The 21,170-nt window shown below is 34.0% G+C and overlaps 1 protein-coding gene across 3 annotated transcripts; it reads right to left on the bottom strand.

Annotated features, from left to right (window-relative positions):
* Window positions 1–6,648: 6,648 nt before the first annotated feature.
* Vap33 (VAMP-associated protein 33kDa) lies at window positions 6,649–20,416 on the bottom strand. 3 transcript variants are annotated; one of them, XM_068761978.1, is made up of 8 exons: window positions 20,264–20,416; window positions 17,117–17,269; window positions 16,680–16,783; window positions 16,525–16,605; window positions 15,875–15,946; window positions 15,285–15,365; window positions 12,789–12,905; window positions 6,649–9,390 (listed from the first exon to the last, which is right to left on the bottom strand). In XM_068761978.1, the coding sequence occupies exons 1-8, from the start codon at window positions 20,313–20,315 to the stop codon at window positions 9,232–9,234; spliced, it is 819 nt and encodes a 272-aa protein (XP_068618079.1). In that variant the 5' UTR covers window positions 20,316–20,416; the 3' UTR covers window positions 6,649–9,231. The 3 variants fall into 3 exon arrangements, with proteins under 3 accessions (XP_068618079.1, XP_068618072.1, XP_068618086.1); XM_068761971.1 differs by having other exon boundaries at window positions 17,117–17,281; XM_068761985.1 differs by lacking the exon at window positions 15,285–15,365 and having other exon boundaries at window positions 17,117–17,281.
* Window positions 20,417–21,170: the final 754 nt, after the last annotated feature.

Raw genomic sequence — 21,170 nt, forward strand, 5'->3', positions numbered from 1 at the left:
CTGGCATTCAATGTAATTAAATTAGTGTTTTATTTAATGTTCAATTATTTTATTTATTTTTATTATTATGATTTACAGAAATGTGCAATTAATGGACCATTCATTTAATAATTGTGTCCTCAGTGAGATTAGCTATAAGTGAGTCATAATTGTACATTTTATTTATTGTAGCGTTAGTAATGTTATTTTAAATAATTTCCAAAAAAATCATATTATCTGTTCATTAATTTTCTATATTTTATACTATGTAGCGATATTTGCTTCGACGCTTGTCTGCTTCGCACCTTTAATAGTTTTTTATATAATTAACTTTAATATATAAAAGACTATTTGAGTTGTTAGAACTATAATAAATAATGTGTAGTAAATAATTTATTCGACAGATATGATCTCAATGTAGTAATGTACAGTTCGCAATAAAAAATTGTTAAGAAAAAGTGAATGTAATGAAATAAATGAATATTTGATATAAATTTTGTTTACTTTAGTTCAACTAAAACATTAAATTTTCATCGAAATGAATATTTACTTATGCTTTACGTCGCTTAAAAGCTGCCCGCTGCAAGGCATAGGCTTTCCTTAAGATCGTCATAATGACCACCGGTCTTGCGCTTTCCGGAACCAGTGCTTCCCGCGACCTCGGTTGCCTGCTACAATTAGCATGCAGCCGAGTAGTATCATTACAGTAGCAATCCATCGTACGAATGCAATGAAGGTCTTGGCGACCTGGCTACCTGACCAACAATCGCTGAAATTCTAAAACGGGCATCGACTCTTATTTAACTCTGTCGCTAAGCTTACCTTTGCTTGCCATTACAATAACATCGTCGGTACATTCTAACGTCGCATCTTCCCGAGACCGAGCCACGTGCTCGAGTTTTTGGACAAAGTACACTGCCATTAACAAGCCGCGTACACTGTACCCCGTCAACGCCACCATTCGATAACCAACCGGACTCCTTAGAAAAGAATCCGGATCGTAAATTGTAACAGACGCCAACCACCGACCATTCTAAATAGTTACGTTACTGGAGATCCTCAAGCCAAATTATCTCCCAGCGCGAAAGCCTTGCGAATTCGTAGCTATCGTCCAAGATGCGGTTCAAAATAAAAGTTATCACCTCCCCTTCCCTCACAGAAAGACAGCGTGTGTAGAAGAAAATTAAAACACATGCGAGAACTCGCTGTATAAGCTGGCCCGGGTCTAATGTCAGTTGGCAATAACAGAGCCGGCACAGCTGTCACAAGATGAGAGTCGGCGGCAGATGGTGCTTAGCCAGGGGATGGCAGTACCCCAGAGACAGATGGCGTGGTCTCGTTGTGAAACTTTGGTACTTGTAGTACAGAAGATGAAAGCGGTTCTGCGAAAACGGCTGCTTGGTAAGGTAAAATCAGAGGTGTACAGAATTTCTGAAGCTGCAAACATCTTGGTCACAAAGCGTAAAGTTTACTTTGGCCAGGCGGAGGCGCAGTTTCAGACAGCAGGCATTAAAGTCGAACTTCGAATTATAAGTATGTTGGGTACCATCTGGGTCAGATGCGGGCAGACGATGTCGAGGACGTCATCACATGCCCACTGCCGCAGTTATTTGTACTTTCGTGCAACGTTCTCTCTATTGATATTTTTCTGCAGCTATGGATGCGCCGAATTCTACAGCACTTGCAGAGCTTACCTTACATAGATCTAGATAATTATCTGAAATGGCTTATGAGGTCATGGATATTACACATTCGCATAACTATATCCAACTTTGTCCAGCCATAACTACTGTTATAATTCAGTCATTTTTCATAGTGTTTTCTCATTTTCTCTCATTGAAAATCAATTTGGAGACCAAAAACATGAAACCAAACCCGCACTGACACCCGGGAGTCACCAAAAGGTGAACGGATTCCAGGGGATGACCACGCCCGCTGCTAGATACGTTCCAGCCACTGTTGTCTACAAATTAACATAACTACATAATAACACCGATCATGAAACACCTAGATCCACCTAAGAGTCACAGAACCCCGGGCATGGCTCCCATGTAAAACAGATGGACCCTTTGTTCCAAGCACATCAGCATGTACCGCAGGGCACCCAGAACTATCCAGGTGTCCTAGAAACCCGGGCACGGCTCCCATGGAAAACAAGACGGCCTGTCATCCTAGAGTACTGGAAAAATGACCGCTATCATCTTAACATTGGCTTTAAGCTAGCTCTCGATACACATCATCATATAATAACAATAAATCTACCAATGGTTTGTGCAACTTACCAGGGCCAAAGGTAACTAACCAGGAGTCATCTTGCAAGAACCTTACCGCGGGAGGCATGTTACCGTCTTAGCAATCGGTCACAGCCCAACTCTCTCACATGGCTCCACCTTTGCACTCGACACGTGCACTCCGTGCGCCAACACATGCCTCCCAAACGCATGTCGATTTCTCCCCAACTTGACATCACATGTCATAAATAATCAACACATTGTCAGGGTGACAAAAGAGGTGTAATACATTTTATTGCACTAATCCCACGTCCGAAATTCGCGTATTTAGAGACTAGTGTTTGAACGAAAATGGTGATCAGAGCGGTAAAGGAAAGTATTCCAAGAAATCTTAACCGAAGGCAAAAGATTTTATCTCCGGAGATGAAGATCAAGCACTTAGAATAGCGAAATAGGCGATTTTTCGGACGCGTGGTTAGGGTAATTAAATGTATTAAACCTCTTCTGTAAACACCTCTTCTCTAAATACCCTGACAATGTGTTCTCGCTATGTCTAACGATGAAGACCCAATTTGATTCGAAAGACCGAATTTTTATTCGGAAGGACGAAATGTTATTGGGGAAGACGGGGCGAGCATAAAGTATAGTTAGCATAGGTAACTCACAGAAATTGTGTTGGTATTACAAAAGGTTAAGCGGTTGAGATCTTGTGCAGTAGGGAAATGCCAACAACAATCAGTACAAGCGGCACTGACTGGTAAGACGGCCGGCTTCTTGTTATAGACTTACCATTTAAAAAGCGGTTTCTAATTGACACAGGTTCCAAACTCTGCTATATCTCGAGGCGTTTTCTAAGGATCGATACTTTTGCAGTAACCGACCACAGCACTGCTAAAGGTAGCTCCATAAGAACTTATAACACAATATCTTTCCGTTTAAACCCATTTTTTCTTCTATTAAGTAGAAAAACTGCAACATACCACTTAAACGTAAAATGTGTACTACACCTAAACGCAAATGCATAGTGTTGTATATTTGTAGGTTTTTAATAAATAAATATAAAATTATTATATATATATTATTTTTTCCTGCATTGTAGTGCACTTTTCTCCAAGAGATATATATTTTAAAGTATAAATAAGTCATGCATTTAGGGGGAAGTTTATTGATCGATTGAAAATGATGACATTCCAAGCTTATGCAATATTGAGCGTGATGAGAATAATTAAACTTTATATATGAGCCGTTTATTTTGAAAGTTGCATAAGTCACTTTGTTTTTAAGTCGAAATATTTAAAGGTATGCATTTTAACACGTTTAAAAATATGGATACTAACTTTCGAGAAGATTTACGTGTTATGTATAATGATAATGATATTTTTCTCAGTATAAATAATTTCGTATAAACATTTAAAAAATCACCACTTTTCTTTACGGTAAAATGACTTAAACCATTTTTAAAATAAATAGTTTAGAAAAATGACTGACTTATATTAATTTTGTCCGACGTATTTTACTGAAGAGACGTTTTGAAAGGGCAGTGATTTACTAAAATTACATATATAATAATAATTCATACCATCAACATATTTAATATAAAGGTTTGATTTAAGTATTATTTATTTTAATATTCATAAATTACACAAAAATAATTAGTACATTTAGAAACATATTATGTAAGTATAAGTAATTTATATGAAAATATATCAGCTCAATTTAATTTTCTTCATCAATAGGAGTGATCAAGTCCTCGGAAATCGTGTTTCGTTTGAAATTTTTAAAATAACTGTGGTGTATTGGCGGCATATAATTAAGCAAGTCCATCATGTCTTTGTATTTTGCTGTAGAAACAGGACGAGATCCAGCGTATAACGGATCCATCTTTATTTGTGAATAACGCCTAGGTCTTCCTCTTTTTGATAACAGATCCAAAGTTAGAAATATATCTTTTTCATATAAAATTAGTTTAAAAAACATTTTATAGGAAATATCATGATAAAATCGTATCCATTGAATTTTTAGCCAATTCACTTTGTTTTGGTCTGTATTTACTTTACTTTTTGAAACAGAATTTTCCAATGATTGTGTTGAAATAAAATCTTTTCCCTCCATGTTGCGTACTGTGAAGGATTTTTTTCGGCAGACGGCTATCACGCTATAACAATCTTTTGGAATGTATAATACATTTGTTTCTTTCAAGTCCGTTTCTATTACACCAAAGTCACGATCATTTGGTAAGTATGAATGGCATTATAATAAACATTTATGATCCAGAATTTCAATATCATTTTCTGAAGGCAACAATTTTCATCCAAGTTAATGCCAGTTTTATGTTACGATTTTGTCCTGTACATGAGTCACTATATGTAATAATATACTTTTGAGTTGACATTCTTAAGATGTTTTATACACGAAGCAACTTTCTGAGAACCTCTTGATGCTATTGTTTGCTCCCAAAGATATATGTCAATATTATTGTTATGAAAATTATGGAATCTCAAATTTAAAACGTACATATTCGTTTTGTAATGTAATATGGAAGTCGTAAGTTTGGGAAAAGGCAATGCTTTTTGAAAGTCAAATGAAAATCCAAAATATTCATCTGGATTTTCAGCTGCTTTTTTTTGGTCTTCTTGTAGATACTTTCTGGCCATTTCTGCTGATCTCAAATGTAAATCGTGTTGAAGGTTTAATTGCATTTTTTCAACTTCATCCTCACAAGCTTGAATCTGTACTTTTAAAAGATCGCATTTTTGACATGTGTCTTTTCTAGGTTGATGAAAGTGTAAATTAAAGTAATTTTTGAAGAATTTCCTATGTATCCACTCGTTAACGTGTTGTTGTTTATAATTTTTACACTTTTTTAGACAGAGATTGTACATTTTCCTAATATTTAGATCTGGACTTAAATATTTTCTATGGGCTATGACTCCTCGTGTAATGGCTACTAAAGGCAGGGAAGCTTTGAATGTGCTCTTTGACCGCAATTATGAGATTCTTTTTTAAAATTATGAGAGTTTTTCTTCTGGAATTTTCAGATTTTCCACGCTAATCTTCTCCAGGAACATCCTTTTAAAGAGCACGAGCCAGACGTCCTTCTGAGATGTTGAAAGTTTCCAGAAAGAATGTTTTACAAACCTAAACACTTACATTTTCATGTGTCAAATAAAATTTAAATTGATATTGTCTTGGTTTTGAATTGTAGTTCCTAGGTCTCCTCTTTTCGGGTATTTCTCGTTGAACTATACTATGTAAAAATAAATTTTGCTTCGTAAAGTTTGCTAACTTTCAAAAGATAAGTTGTCGATTAAAAGAACTTATTTTTTCTTTACATTTTTTTAAACAACAAGGTTTAACTGCAAATCTTTTGGTAAAAATAATTTTGGAGTTTGCTCTTACATATTTTTCACCACTATTTCTTTTGTCCTTAATAAGGTTTTGAGTATATTCTTTTGCATTTTTGCTTCCCCTTTTTCGTTCACGATGAGTTTCTGTTCCTTCCATTATGCTGTTTTCCTTTTATGATGACTCCATAGAAGTCGATTCTTCATCTCATGAAATTACACTCATGTCTCTTTTTCTCATTTTAGAAAATATTTCTATAAAATTATAATGCGCATTGAAAGCCACCTAATTCCATAACTACAATAAATATGTTTTACCTGATTCGCTGTCTGATAACATCATATAAAAGTAATTTTAATAGAATAATGCTAATTATGTGTACTATATTAAAAGTCACTATAATTTAAAAACTTCACTATTCTTTCGCACTTATAAAAATAAGTCCAATGATCGCAACTTCTTTAAAAGTACTCAAAATAGGTCAAAACATTACCTCACACACACTTATCACATGTTTCTATTACTTTCACAGTAAGCCCCATAATTAATTACCCGATTAAAGCGACTTACGCCACTTTCAAAATAAACATGTTTGTTATACAGTTAATTATAAAACATCTCTCGAACAAATCTCAATAGTTCTCAACTTATTGAGTGCAAAATTTTTTAAAATGAAAAGATACCGTTCAATTGTATTTGGTGTTGCCATTAACTCAATTTTTTTCGATTGTGACTTATTCCACTTTCAAAATTAACGGCTCATATATAATTATATATATATATAAATAAGCTTTGGGTCACCGAAGTCCCCGAGCTTTGGTTTGGAACATTCTTTCATTTAGCAATGAAATACTGCTAATTATTTTGCAGTGTAGGAGGTTCACCTATAAAGTAGAGAGACCTTTGTTGAGGCCGACAGATATTTGATACATTCAGCTTTCCAGCCGGTTTTTTTTTAAATCTCTGGGCAAGTCATTCGCCAAGCAGTGGACGTCTTATACCTGAAATGATTATTAAATGATGTCTTAACCTTATTATACCTTACAATTCATCCTTGATATCTCTTAATTAAACTATAAAATGAAACAATTCATAAATTAAGTCTTTTATTTCAGAAAACGATACAATATAGCGTTACAATTACAACAATACCACGCAGATGATTTTGTTCCGTCAAAAAAAAAGTAGTCCCAATAAGAATTTTAAGTATAAATATTTCCCCATTATTGAAAGCGTAAATATGGTGGATTATTTTATTTCAAAAACAATAAAATGAATATGATGCAAATGTACTTCATTGTCGTAAATAATAAAGTTAATGGCCACGGCGTGGCGCATAAAAAGCATTCATGTTATAAAATCAATCCGGACAGACTATGTAATTTTTTTTTAAAACATCCCGTGTAAACCTCTGGTGAATTTAACCGGTTCAGGATCTGGCTTGGGTTACCGCAGGCGATTTACCGTTAATGCGTGCAACCCATTTGTTACAGTCACACTTCCCGACTGTTTACCACGCACCATTGTACTACCAGGAATTTAATTATTAAATATATACCAATTGAACCATTTTTAAAAGTGTATTCGCTAGTAAAGGAATTAGTTTTTTTATATATTAATATCCTATAGCAAAAGTTTATTACCTATTCTAATTTATAGAACAGAAGCGATGCATGATAAGTATACATCTAGCGGCCTACTACCATATTTTTAATGAATTCTTTTGTTTTTAATTCATTACTTATTACTTTAACAAATGTAAAAGTTTGGTAATATACCGTTCCGTTTGTTTAATTACACATAGAAATGCTACACACGCCAAGAATAATTATTGGGATACCACTGTGATCGTGTTGTTTATGACAATAAAACTATCCGAGGTATCGTCCCCGGTGCCTTTAAAATCATCAAAAATATCCTTTACGCGAAACTAACCCTTTCCCTAAAAGTAACCCTTTCCATAAAAGTACAAACTGTTACACTAATTCAAAACGCTGACCACGGATTCGTAACTCGCGTCTGTTTTCATCGCGAGCAGTGTTCTTCGTACATTTGGTATGTTTATTATGCACATAAACCGTAGGTTTATTTTCGCATCGTGGATTGTAATTCAACTAACGCCGTGAAAAATGTTATTTTAAAGCAAAAAGCCTACGCTACAGTGGGGCTCAATGAACTCGAAACTTACACTTTGAACTCAAAAAAATTACCAAAAACTCTAGTTTCTTAGTTATAAATAGCCATGAAAAATTGAACTGAAAAATTTCTCTCTATATATCCCGTACAGCCCTTAAATCGCAAATATCAAATGCGACGCAGAGTACAACTCCAAGGAATGCCACTAATGTGGAAGCCATACTTCATTTGAATGGCAGCAAATCGCCTGGATAACAATAAAAACACTTAACGAAATCACAAGATAAATTATGCAGTTACGAATTTCATGTCTATTGTGTACATATATGGCAAATGAATACAGACCCTTATGTTATACCGCGACGAATTTACAAGAATCACACCCCTCACCTTAAGACATCTAAAGATTTTGAAAATAATCACTTTAAAATTCATTGAATATTAAAACATTTAAACCACATTTCAACAGCAAAAGCACTCATCAACTTAAATCGAATTTAGAATTTGGTAGTTATTGCAAAAATGCACCGTTTCAAACGGTGCATACACAAAGTTCAAAACATACATAGCAAAATACCTTAGTCATCCAATTTTAACAAGGTCTCTTAGTTGATAAGATACTTAGAGCTCACAAGGTCTTTAGAAATATACCAACTATTCTATGCTATTTAATTAAGTACATTTCCTTTAAATGTCAAACAAATGTATCACATCGAACAAAATTAGTTGAAAATATAAACGAAGCTACACTACGAAACACACAAAGTGCGGGTCCGGTTTCCGCGAGTTATATAGTTCTAGCGCTAGGAGCCCTCTTGCACTAAGATTGAAGATCGCGCGCTCGCAGTGGAACCAACTACAAACGAGCTAGCAGCGCTTGTGCACTGTCCGGAGCGGTAGGCCCGCTCATCCTGAGAGTGAGAAAGAGGTGCGTGCACATTGACCGGAGAGCCCAGCCACCCCGCTTTGCTAGGGCGTTTGATAGAGGCGCGTACTACAACACATTGCTTGGGGTGACAGTCGCCCCGGTAGACACTCGCGAGCGGATCATGCGCACTGTCCAGAACGTGGAGCTACACTGTTGTTGGCGCAGCGGCCTTGGTCGGAACACTAGCGAGCGACGCATGCGCACTGTCCGGAACGTGGAGCCACACTGTTCGGGGCCGCAGCGACCCTGGTCGGAACACTAGCGAGCGACGCGCGCGCACTGCTCGGGATGACGGTGGATCCGCCCGGGACATGACTTAGCGGCGCGTGTGCACTGTCCGAAAACACGGTCGTCCCACTCACCCGGAATGCGGGATAGGGGCTCGTGCACACTACCCGGGGTGACGGTCGCCCCGCCCGGGACACGAGCTGCAGGCGCACGTGCACCCGGGGCGACGGCCGCCCCCGGAGCCGGAGCTAGCTAGCGGCGCGACTAAAGCATATACGATTAAATGAACAGAAGCTGCCTTGTGCGAGAGGGTTGCGTTTGGATGTGGTTTTACAGCGTTTTGGTGAGTTTGCGTCGGGTCACCGCGGGGTGCTAGAGGCGCGTTCACATGAGGAACTTGCCAATGATAATGCCGAGGAAGGCCATGCCCACAGCGATGGCGATCCATGGGGCGAGCGCGCCCTGCGCATTCTTCTCCGGCCCGTACGAATGACGGCGGCCGCGTCCTTCGCCAACCGACTGATGCAAGCGCAGAAGCTCCTCCTGTACAACAACATTCACTCCATTGTAATGTCACATCAACAAACAATATAATAACGCTCGCGATATTAACACAAACACGTGAACAAGTACACGCTAGTTACAACAGTCTCTCAGGTCAAAACCTCACTCATAAATAAAGAAAAGTATTAATTTTTCAATATGTGCTGTTATTGCAACATAGGGGGTAGTTTTCAGTGACTCCCATTTCACACTGAGCTACAATCATTCATGAAACTTCAGAATGTTGTCTTCAGGTGTTGACCATAATTTGCTGATGTTAGGTTTGAATGGTTAGCAAGGCGTAGTGATTTAATGCGATCATAGAAATTTAACATATTAATTATTACCATATAACAATGATATAAGACAATTTTAAAACAATAGGGTCCTAGTATATTCAATGACATATTTTTGGATTACAAACATATTTTGATAACCTATCAAACTATGTTGATTAATACACAATCGCTTGCATAATATATCATGTAATATAGATTGTTAAGTCTGTAAAACCATGTAGTTACAAATGTATTAATATAATTAAATATTTAGTGTATATATATATATATATATATATATATATATATATATATATGAGAAATATTAACAAGAATCTGTAATTAATAATTGGAAAGATTTATATGTTGTAAAAAAAAAGTCACTGCTTAGCAAATATGAAACAGATCAAGAAAATATATATGAATAATAGCATTCTTCACAAAGACTAAGATTTATAAATATTTTGTACTGCAACAATAGATAATGATACTATATTTTGAATGAATACATTAAATACCGTTTGTTTAAAAAACCAACTACTAATAATTAACTTTTTGACATTATAAACCAATGATCTAATATGCATTTATAATTTCTAAAACTTCATACAAAACACACCACAAAAGATAAACAAATAGAGGTACATGGGGCGACTAATTTATTGGTTAATACAATTTAATAACTTTCAGCAAAGCTCATGCAGATCGTGTGACAATGTTCATGTAACTTAAAACAAAAATAGAAATAACACCCAAATGTCAAGTGTTAATATACAATCTCTCCCAATTAATGTCTCGATAATTTATGTTTAACATTGACATGCTCGTCAACACGTTAATTTTGATTTTAATCACCGATTAATTGTTGAATATATATTTGTTTTAAATAAACTGCATTTATTAATTTAAAAAAAATTACTTATTCGCGTATTATTTTATAAATAAATTTTACTAGTTTACATAATAAATTACACACATTCTTTCTGATCACTGTAATATATGTTAATGTCAGACATTTATCAGTCGATAGACGCCTACTGCCTCCCCTAAAGAACGCTCTTTGGGGGAGGTAGTAGGTAGTAAATAGGTAGGCTCGATATCATGACGCCTGGTTTTGCTTTGCCAAAATCAATGGTTCATCCATTGACTTTCCAGGAATGTGACCTTTTATTTACAGTCAATAGACGCCCATCTGCAAGGCAAAGATCGCCACGATGATCAGTCTTGTGGTGCCCACAACTCCTTTGACTTTAACAATGTCGTCGCGGTCCAGCTAGTGAGCATTTTGCCCACGCCGCGTCTACCGACTCGTGGTCGTCACTCGAGAACCTATCGTAACCAACCAGCCGTCGTCTTTGTACGAGCAAACTGGTTCTTACCATCTCCCCAATTATAATTCGATCAATATATATACTCCGAGCATTTCACTCCGAGTGATCATCATTACTTAACATTTTCAAATTATTATTCCAAACAAGTTATGTTATAAAATTATCAGTAATTTTATACACGATTGAAGCATTAATTGACCTTTTAAGAATTTAAAATTAATTGTTATAATTTAAAAATGTTACGGCGAAATTGTAGTATATAATGCAATTCTATATATCCTGTTCTATCCGAACCGGGTGTATCGAAGCAAATCCACTCGAAAATCAGGTCAATGGTTTTCGAGTGTAGAGCGTTGAATAGACAGACAGGGACTGAAGTTTAATGAAATAGGCCAGCCAATAAGCTTTGAGCCGCTACGGAAAATCGAATTACGAATATAATACGGGAAGAGAAATCCAAGCAACGACGTGAAACTTCAACTATAACTATGTATATAGACATCTTATAAAGACATAAGTCATTGATTGAGGATTTTCTTAACTTTTATTTAAAAACACCAATAATGACATAATATTTGAGCCGTTTATTAAATGGCATAGCAAACTTTTTAAAAAAGATTGAGTTAACGGCAACACTAAATAGAATTGAACAGTATCTTTATATTTTTTTAAATATCTCCGCTTAAAAACAAAGTGACTTATGCCACTTTCAAAATAAAGGGCTCATTTATCAGAAGATCGCATGGCTCTTTTATATTGTATGTTTATGTGTATAAATAATAAACATTTTAATGCATGTTTTTAAAATGCGTCAGGCGTTTTTCAATTGGTTTATTACATATCAGCAGTGGACATCTGCCAAAAACGATATTTAAGGCAAAAATATATATATTTTCTTAATTTTTATGGACCATTTTATATATATTTACCATAAAATGGTTGCTTGGCTACTTTCATTTTGTGTATATATACAAACATACAATGTATGAACGTATAAGCCTATTTAATATTATATAACAATAAAATTCGCTGTGTACGTGTAAATACAGCAAAAAAAAATAATATCAAATCGCAATAAGCAATAGAACAATAAAAGACAAGAGTTGCCAGTATGGCTACAATTATTCCGGCTGTGATTTATATATGAACCGATATGTAACAGTATCTATTTCTTTAAATTGGGACACGTGTTAGGATTTATTGTAAATGTGTGTGTGTGTATATGTAGAATTTTCGTCCCCGTTTATAACGGCGAGTATATTATGTAACTTGCCGCTCACAGTCGAAGTAAGCTATTGATGCATTAACATTAATGGTTCAATCATTTATATTCAATTTATATCACGTGGATAAATCAGAGATGGAATACCTTCATTTACTTTGTTCAGTTTCGCTCGCCGTTAAATTAAAATAAATAAATGTAAGTGCTTTAATTATAATCGTAATATTAACATTTATACTAGAAACTTCGCAAAATGCAAATGAACACGCATAAAATATATGAAGAATTACACATATATAAACTAAAATTTGAGTAAAAAAAATATATTATGACATAAAAGTAGGTTATATATATTTAACCTTTATCTATGTCAAGCTAGACAAAACGACGCTATATGCCAAAAAAAATACAAACAAATTAAAAAAAAATAGTTACAGTTAAAAGAGCTATAAGAAATGCTTATATAAATATATTATTATTCGCTTGAGAGACAACATTATATATTACACATAGGAGTGTATGTTAGCGGTAATGTGTGCGTATGTGACTACATAAATATTAACTCACTTTGAGCTGCAGATTTTCATGTCTCAATTTGCTCTCTTCCTCTCTCAGGAGAATGACCTCGGAGGTCGCCTTTTGCAAATCAGTTTCCACGTTATCAGCCTTCGGGAACGCCAGTGTCTGTAATAATAAACGAATAATGCAATCGAGTGTACATAACATAAAAACTTAATACAAAAAAAGGCAAATTAAAAAAAACACTAACGTCCGTGAGCCATAGACAGCTAACAAAAAAAAAATTACTATGTCATATCACAGCAGCAATGCGTATGTCTAATGATATGAAATTGATATTAGTGCATTTTGTGAAAGTGAGATGAGATCAGATTTATAATCTGTGCATACTGTGCACACATTTACATTTCATTTGCAATGATTATAGCAACATTCAATCCATAACTGGCAACAAATATTCGCATATTTTACGCAAATCACATCGATTTATAAAAGATATGGGTGGAAAAAAATTACTTATATATTAAAGGTCGTATGAATCTATCTATGCCTATATAATCTTAAGCATTATCTGTGTGTCTAGGAGATTTCAACCTATGTACCATCTCTGGAAAGTCTAAAAATTTGGTAGAAATATTTCTTTCGCCGAGTATAGGTCAGCTAAGAATCGGATTAACAAAATTCTACCTACAAGGGTGTTGAGGGGGTGTTCGTTTAGTACGCGAACCGGGGGGAGGGGGGACAGCTACTTGTGATGAGCAAGCCTAATTAAGTGTACGTCAGGGGTGGCCAATCTGCGTCTCGCATGCGGCTCTTAAAACGATTATTTTTTGCTGCGAATGATTGTTGAATTATTACAATATTTAAATTTATATAACCTATGTCATGTCCTGGGAAATCGAAACAAATTACGTAAGTGAATAATAATAATAATTATATTCCACCATAAAATTAGCGAAATGAAAATACCGATCACATTTAACTAGCCGGCATCTTAAGTAGTTAGGAGTGCTGTCATATACGTGTGCCATTATATCAACTTTAATACATATATTTCGTACTTTTTTTTAAATAATTTCAATTAATATAATTTTTGCAAATAAAACATTCTTTTGCGTGTTTAAAATGCGTATTCAATTGCGGCTCGCGAAAAATTTCAAATAAAAATGGCTCGCACTATCAAAGAGCTTGGCCACCCCTGATATATGTAAATAATTCATTAGCTAATTCTCCGTACCGTCCCGGTGACTTCGAAATATCGGCTAAATCGATTGAGATTTAATTCCAAATTTTCTTTAAATCACGACATATTATGGAAACCGGAAAGTTATGTCGTTTATGTCGACATATTATAAAGAAAAACCGATTGATTTGTTACCGCTCCGGCATTGATAATTTGTATACTAGATGGCAAAAGGTTGTTGATAACGACGGTTAATATATTGTTGATTAGAAATAAAAACTTGTTAAAAATGTAGTCGCGTGAATTTAACTTAAGAAAGTGACATTACTTTCCGGTCTCCCTAATATATTCATAGAGATAAAAATACTTTTTCCGCCCATGAAAATCACAAATTAATCATCATAAACCATCACCATAAACCATTACAATAAAAATATTACTAGCAGTGTGCAAAAATTAAATCTTATTAAAGACTGAAAAGTTTACAAGCTAAAGCACTATGTCTTTAGTTAATGAATTTCCTGTGAATTTTATCCTTTCGTATAATACTTAATATATATGTAATATATCAATAATATGTAATACACATAATACCGTAACATTTGTTTTTAACATATATAATAATATTATTTGCAGCTCAAATTATAAATCCTTGTCACGTATATGTAACGTTTTCACTATTGCTACACACAGCACACGACTTTACTTTCGAAGAAAACTCACGCTAGCTATCAAACCTTAGACTATAATTCTTAGTTACTAACCACTAAGCCACCACTGTTTAAACTTATCTTTACGTGTTCATAATATACACTCAACTTATTTTTGTGCGGTTGAAAGATTCTCACGCAGAAAACAATCCAAAGCCTTACGACGTAACCATGAATTTCTAAAATATATACGTATATCTTGGACCAAACTCAAGATTATTTTTTTTCCACTATTGTTTGACTATATGTTCGGTAAATATATATGTAAGATTATATCGACTATTTTTATTATTAATAATAACTTACTAAGTTACAAAAATAAATATTGAGCGTATATTAGAAGGATAATTAACTAAACATAAATGACGACATTGCAGATGACCAACATATTATCAAAACGCTTTATAAGTCATATCAGTTAAATTGTTAACACTGTATTATTTTCACAGTACGTGACCGTCCGGCCAAAACAATTGAAACATATCCGGCTGGGCTGTATTGTTGGATTGATGTTTTGCATACGTCGACCATCTGCGATTAGACGGCTCAGCTAGGCTAAATCATAGCTCTCCCGCATTATAAACGCTAAGTTTAATAAACTTTTCCGTCGCACTGTGTTACCAACCCACGTAAAGTATAAATTTTATGTACCGTTTGCGCGTTTAAATTCGCAGCCGCATGATCGACTTCCCTCCGCTTTGCTTCGCTCTGGGTAGGACTGTCTACAGGATCCTGCAATAATTTCACAACATACCAGTGCTCGGGCCATTCCACATTCAAAACCATCGATCGTCTCATCATCCATAACAGCACTGTTTAAATTTCGAACACGAAATCGTACTAAACATTTTTTTTTTAATTTACAGATTACCACAAAGACAACTCGACTTTAGAGTCTGCCGAAATCATGTCAAAGATATTGATTCTCTTTCAATTGTGAGAATTATTTTTTATTAAAACAATGATTCCCTTATATTTATGTTAATGATAGCTATGCAATTATCCGTTTTAAAAATGAAATAACGGATACCTTCCACAATATTTCATGAACGACATATAATGTGAAATGTCAAAATGACAAAGACAGCAAAACAAAAAGTTTAAAAAGCTCACAAACACTACACCAACAGCAAGTGTCAGGGGCCCGTACTTACTACTTTGAACGGTCGTCAAAATACGGCGTAGTAAGGACCCACAAAACACTAAAGTACATCAAAACAGAAACAGAAATGAAACTTCACCTTCGTAGAAGACTCCGCAGCTGCCACTCGCTTCTTGGACAATTCGTTCTGGGCGGCGTTGTCGCCAGCATCCTACAAAATACATGAATTTATTTCAAGTTCTAAAGTACAAGGGCTATGTATGTGGGACGTTCACAGGGACAGACGACTTTTCAAGGTTCATCATCATCATATCAGCCGATAGACGATCACTGCATGGCATAGGTCTCCCCCAAAAATCACCACGGTAGCCGGTCTACCACTGCTCGCAAAGAGGTACTTCCCGCGACCCATACTATCATCCCAACCTTGTCCCAGCGGAATATCAAATTAAGTAGCAGTGGGTAAGTCACGTCGCAGAACGTATGTCCGCTTGGGCCTAAATGTTCTGAATTGAAGACCACGGGCCGGCAAGCACAAAGTTTGACCTTCTCAAGAAAGAAGAAGAAAGACTTAACGGTCTTATTGGGAATCTATGTGCAAGCAGTCCAGCAGTCGAAATTCTTATCATCATTTCTTGTAAGGCTAATCATTGTTTATTATTAATACCACATCAATAAATGAAACGATTCACGAACATGGTTGATGCTGTTCTATTGGACTGCGATAGGACAATAACTTTAAACAGTCCAAAGTCAAATAGGTCATCTAGTTAAACATAACATACTCACATTCAAATTAGGAACGCGTGGCGTTTCGAACACACATTTAAGTTTATAGTCCATCAGCTGATCATTGCTTATTTCCTTCCACTGAAATATAACAAAAAAAAATATAAATCTTGGTTTTAAAATTAGAAAGTTTCTAATTATTGTATTGTACTCACCACTTGATCAATGTTACTTTTTCCTTCCGGAGCGACAACGCTCTGGACCATGAACTTATGTTTATGTTTTTCATTCGGATCAAGATAAACCGGCTGGGGTGTTACTGAAATGTAAAAAAGAAATAACTCTCCGCCATTCATTGTAACCTAAATCAATTTTCTCCAAGGTTGGATCCACGGGCGACTCTATAGAGGCCTAGCGTAATAAAAATATTGGAGATACATATTTCATAAACTAGGGTTCTCAAAATTTTTTTGGCGTAGACAAGAAAATATTTATGAAATTAAGTACGTATACAGTACGTGTGCTTGCGAAAAGTCGCTTCCGTCCCGCTGCTGCAACTTCCTGTTTTCGTTTCGGGAATGCTGCAGGAAGTGTAGGTGGGTCTACGTGTAAAAGTCTGGGAACCTCCAATCTAATTGAATATATTACTTACTAGCAATTTCAACTTTGGAATTCGGCTCCAAAACACCAGAGTTAGGACGAACGCAATACTTTTTCGGCGCAGTGGTTTTGATTTTGAACAACACTGTGTCCGTTGTCGGGTTCGTCAGCCGCATGTAAGTGGTGAAGCCCTGCTCGAACAGTCCTGAGAAATCAACTAATTCCATCAATTATGACGACCATATCACCAAGTGCTATGCCGGATTGCAAACAATTTCAATTGTATTAGCCAAGTCCGCTACGCTATATTTTATTGGACGTCTCCGTACGACATTGACACGAAGTTCGAATCGATTAACTGCTATGTGGACCATTTTTATATTCGTCTGCATCCAATGTACGCGCACGAACGTCCACTCGGGATAGCTCCCGTGTATAACACGTATGGCTTTATGATCAATATAAGCGTTTGTTATAAATATAGAATTTCACATATATATCGTACTACGAAGACATGAAGAAAATTCTTGAATCAATCGTAATCATTGCGCCTTAACTAACTTTATAATTAAAATAAATTATTTTTCTATTAAAATGTATGACCTTAATAAATATATCATCTGGGGTCTGTTGGGTCCATACCCAAGGTTACGATAGTCTATTAAAATATATATTTAATTACAACATTATTGTTTATAAATTCAAAATAAGAAAACGGAATGTATTTCATTAGAAATAAAACAATTACATACATACGAGGCGATTTAGAAGGCAATTTCCACATACAATTATGACCGACTCAAGTCACAGACTCCTTCCTCGCTAATATAGCGAACATGCTAAACTCCCACGTTAATCTACGCTGTGGTTTTTTTACTAATTGACTTATACCATAAATAATCGTTTAAACACGTATATAAATCTAATATGAGACCATTCCGCCCGCTTCGTGGCACGCGCTACTTTTTGGGGTACAATACCAAAACATTTTTCGTAAGTTTTAACATATCCAAAAGATATCTAATTAAAAATATCCAATTTTTATTAGTCTCAGATTAAAAACCTTTGTGTTTTATATATATATATATATATATATATATATATATATATATATATATATATATATATATTGTTATTTACACATAAAGATTATGGTAACTTGTGATAGTCTAGATAGTAAGTTTATATATTACTTTATTTACTTTGGTAATAAAGCATTGCAAGTATTTTGTAATATAAAATAATATGACGACATGTAAGTGATTAAGTTAATTGTAGAAACAAAAGCCTCGAGCAAAAGGCCTCGAATTGAATCAAGAACATGGCAATAAGTTTTTTTTAGGTTACTCAGATTATAAAAAGCATTGGCGCTCATGAACCTAAGTTCGGATAGTTACATGTGTATAGGATATATGACATAGAGACCATTTATATAGTCTCAAACAAGAGAGAATATCATCCAGTATTTGTATCAGCCCTTATTAATTAAATAAAAAACACAAACATACTTAATTAATGACTTAATTGACATGAATAGTCAAATTTATATACGCTCCAACAATATGTAAAATTATAAATGCATGAGTATTTAAAAAAAATCACACAATTTTTAAATTACCAATAAACATTTAAATGTAATTCTTATCACTTTCATGCATTAGATAGTGTGATCCATTAAAAAGTTAATATTATGTAACACCATTTTAATTCAAAATTATCTATTTATTCAAGAAATTATGAAAGTGGCTTCTAAAACTAATAGATAAATTAATAAATTAGAATACCAAGAGCTATACTTGCGCCTCAAGCATTTTTAACTCATATTTAATTTTGATACAAAAGCATTTTCCTTAATATGGCAGCATTGTAGGTAGATATATTTTTTAATTCATTACTGTATATAATCATCTTCTAATTGTTGAGACATGTTTAATAGCTGCCAATCAAGTAAGCCAAATAATTCCAATGTACACTGATATAGCAATATTAGTAATAAAAAAAAATCATATTTTAATATGCAGATTAAAATAATTTAATATTAACAAAATATAATATGAGACATGAACTTAATTTTTATAAATGAAATTATCAAATAATTTAACTGCACACATATTATAGAATGAGTTTTAGATGGAGGTAAGTACTTAGTTTAAAAATAATTTTGAATCTTTTATTACAGAACATTATAATTTGATAAAAAAAAGCAGATGTAGACAGTACTATTTCACAAATAATTAAAACCTCTATATCTGCATATATGCTTAAATAACATGTATCAAAGTTGAAATATAAAACCTAACTAACATTGATGTCATGCACATAACCTATTTTGATCTGAATAGAAAATTTCACTTTCAGATAAAGATTTTCATACTCTTTGTTTATTATACAATATAAATAGTTACCATAAATTATATGGCGTGTAGTACTAGAATATTTTACCCACTACCCTTACAAAAGGCAAATTAAGTAACTTAATTTTCATTTTGATTGAATTTAACAATTTTATACCATCCTTTATTATATTGCTTTTAACGCATTTAAATTGTATTCGATTTAAAAAAAAACGATTAAAGTCATGAAGTCCTTGCGACAATATTTAACTTTAAAAAAAAAACATGTATTACGAAAAAATATATTAGTTTAAGCAATACAAGTTAATATTTTCATCTACAATTATCATTTTTAAAGAAAGAATTAGTAAACCTTTGTTCTAGTAAAACAAAGTATATTATTAAATATATCGTCATATTAATTACATACATTTGGGAGAAGCGGTAGCCTTAATAAAATATGATAACAAGGAAACAGCAGATTAAATCTTCTAGATAGGTGAATATAAATACAAAAATATAATAAAACTAATGAAACATTCGCGCAGCGATATCGAAATCGGAAAATTTCCTGTAACTACTTTCCGTTTGAAACAGCGTATACGCCGTGTCTTCCACGGATTCATTTATAGTAATAAGATTAACTTTTTAACGGATGATATTTTTACGAACGTATTAAAAATAAATTATTTGAGAGCATTTTGTTAAAAAATTATAATCGAGCGAATTAACTAGTAACCGCACCCCTGACAAAATGCCGACATCTGGAAATAGAAACTCCATTTGTCAGTAGCTAACATGACCTATGCTACTCGAGATTCAATGCGGTAAAATGTTCGCACGATGTAAAATGCTGAGAATCTTACCTTTAAACTTCAGTTCATTTTGCGGCTCTATAGTTAAAACTTGATTTGGCATTTTTTAATATTACAAATACTTTATTTCGCTTGCAAAAATTAGCTGAACAAAAAAATGACTATTCACCGATGTTTGCCAGAGAGGACGTCGAATACCGAACGATTTTGGCGTCAGTGTTTCCACTTCCATCGATCTAGTTTCCTTTGGTTAAATCCACTTCCTTCTTCCTCTATTTTCACTGAAACATATTTTATTCTATAAATTATTAAATAATGTTACATTTTTGAGCACAGAAAAAATATTGAAAAATCCAGTTACAAAAGTATAAGTACTTCTTAAAGTATCGACTTAAATGCAATTCATTCGACTTTCAAAATAATATTATCATTATTATAAATTATAAACCAAACTGAATTTTAATCCTTTCCTTATACTAAACTTTATCATACTTTATTCTTTGATAGGATAGAGTCCTGAACAGAAAATGTAAGTTATCTTCACGATAATAATAAGAAGGTAAGGATGCGTTTATAGGTGCACAAAATGAGAGTTACCTCTATCCTTTACAGTGTCAACTCGTTTTCTAGTATTTATTATCCTGTATATCCATTGATAGATTGATTTCCATTAACCTGTATTTTTATATGTTCTTGGACAGGTTCTTATTTAATCGGTGACTTTATTAGTTTCTCAGACAATGTTAGAAAGTTTATCGGAAAACCTTGAAACATAGAGAACATTAAAAAGTTTGAAATGGGTATTTGATCCGTTTTAAAAAGCCAAGCATATGTTAGCGCATTTTTAAAAATCTTTACTATTTAATAATCAGGGAAAAATTTAAATTAATCTGTAGTTTTTATTTTGCATACAAAAGTCCTAATGTTTTTTTCTCTGCAAGATGTAATTTCCCCAATA

The sequence above is a fragment of the Battus philenor genome, unplaced genomic scaffold (assembly GCF_028537555.1).
Source record: "Battus philenor isolate CCGP_79_NKW_IND1 unplaced genomic scaffold, ilBatPhil1.0.hap1 SCAF_1, whole genome shotgun sequence".
NCBI lineage: Eukaryota > Metazoa > Arthropoda > Insecta > Lepidoptera > Papilionidae > Battus > Battus philenor.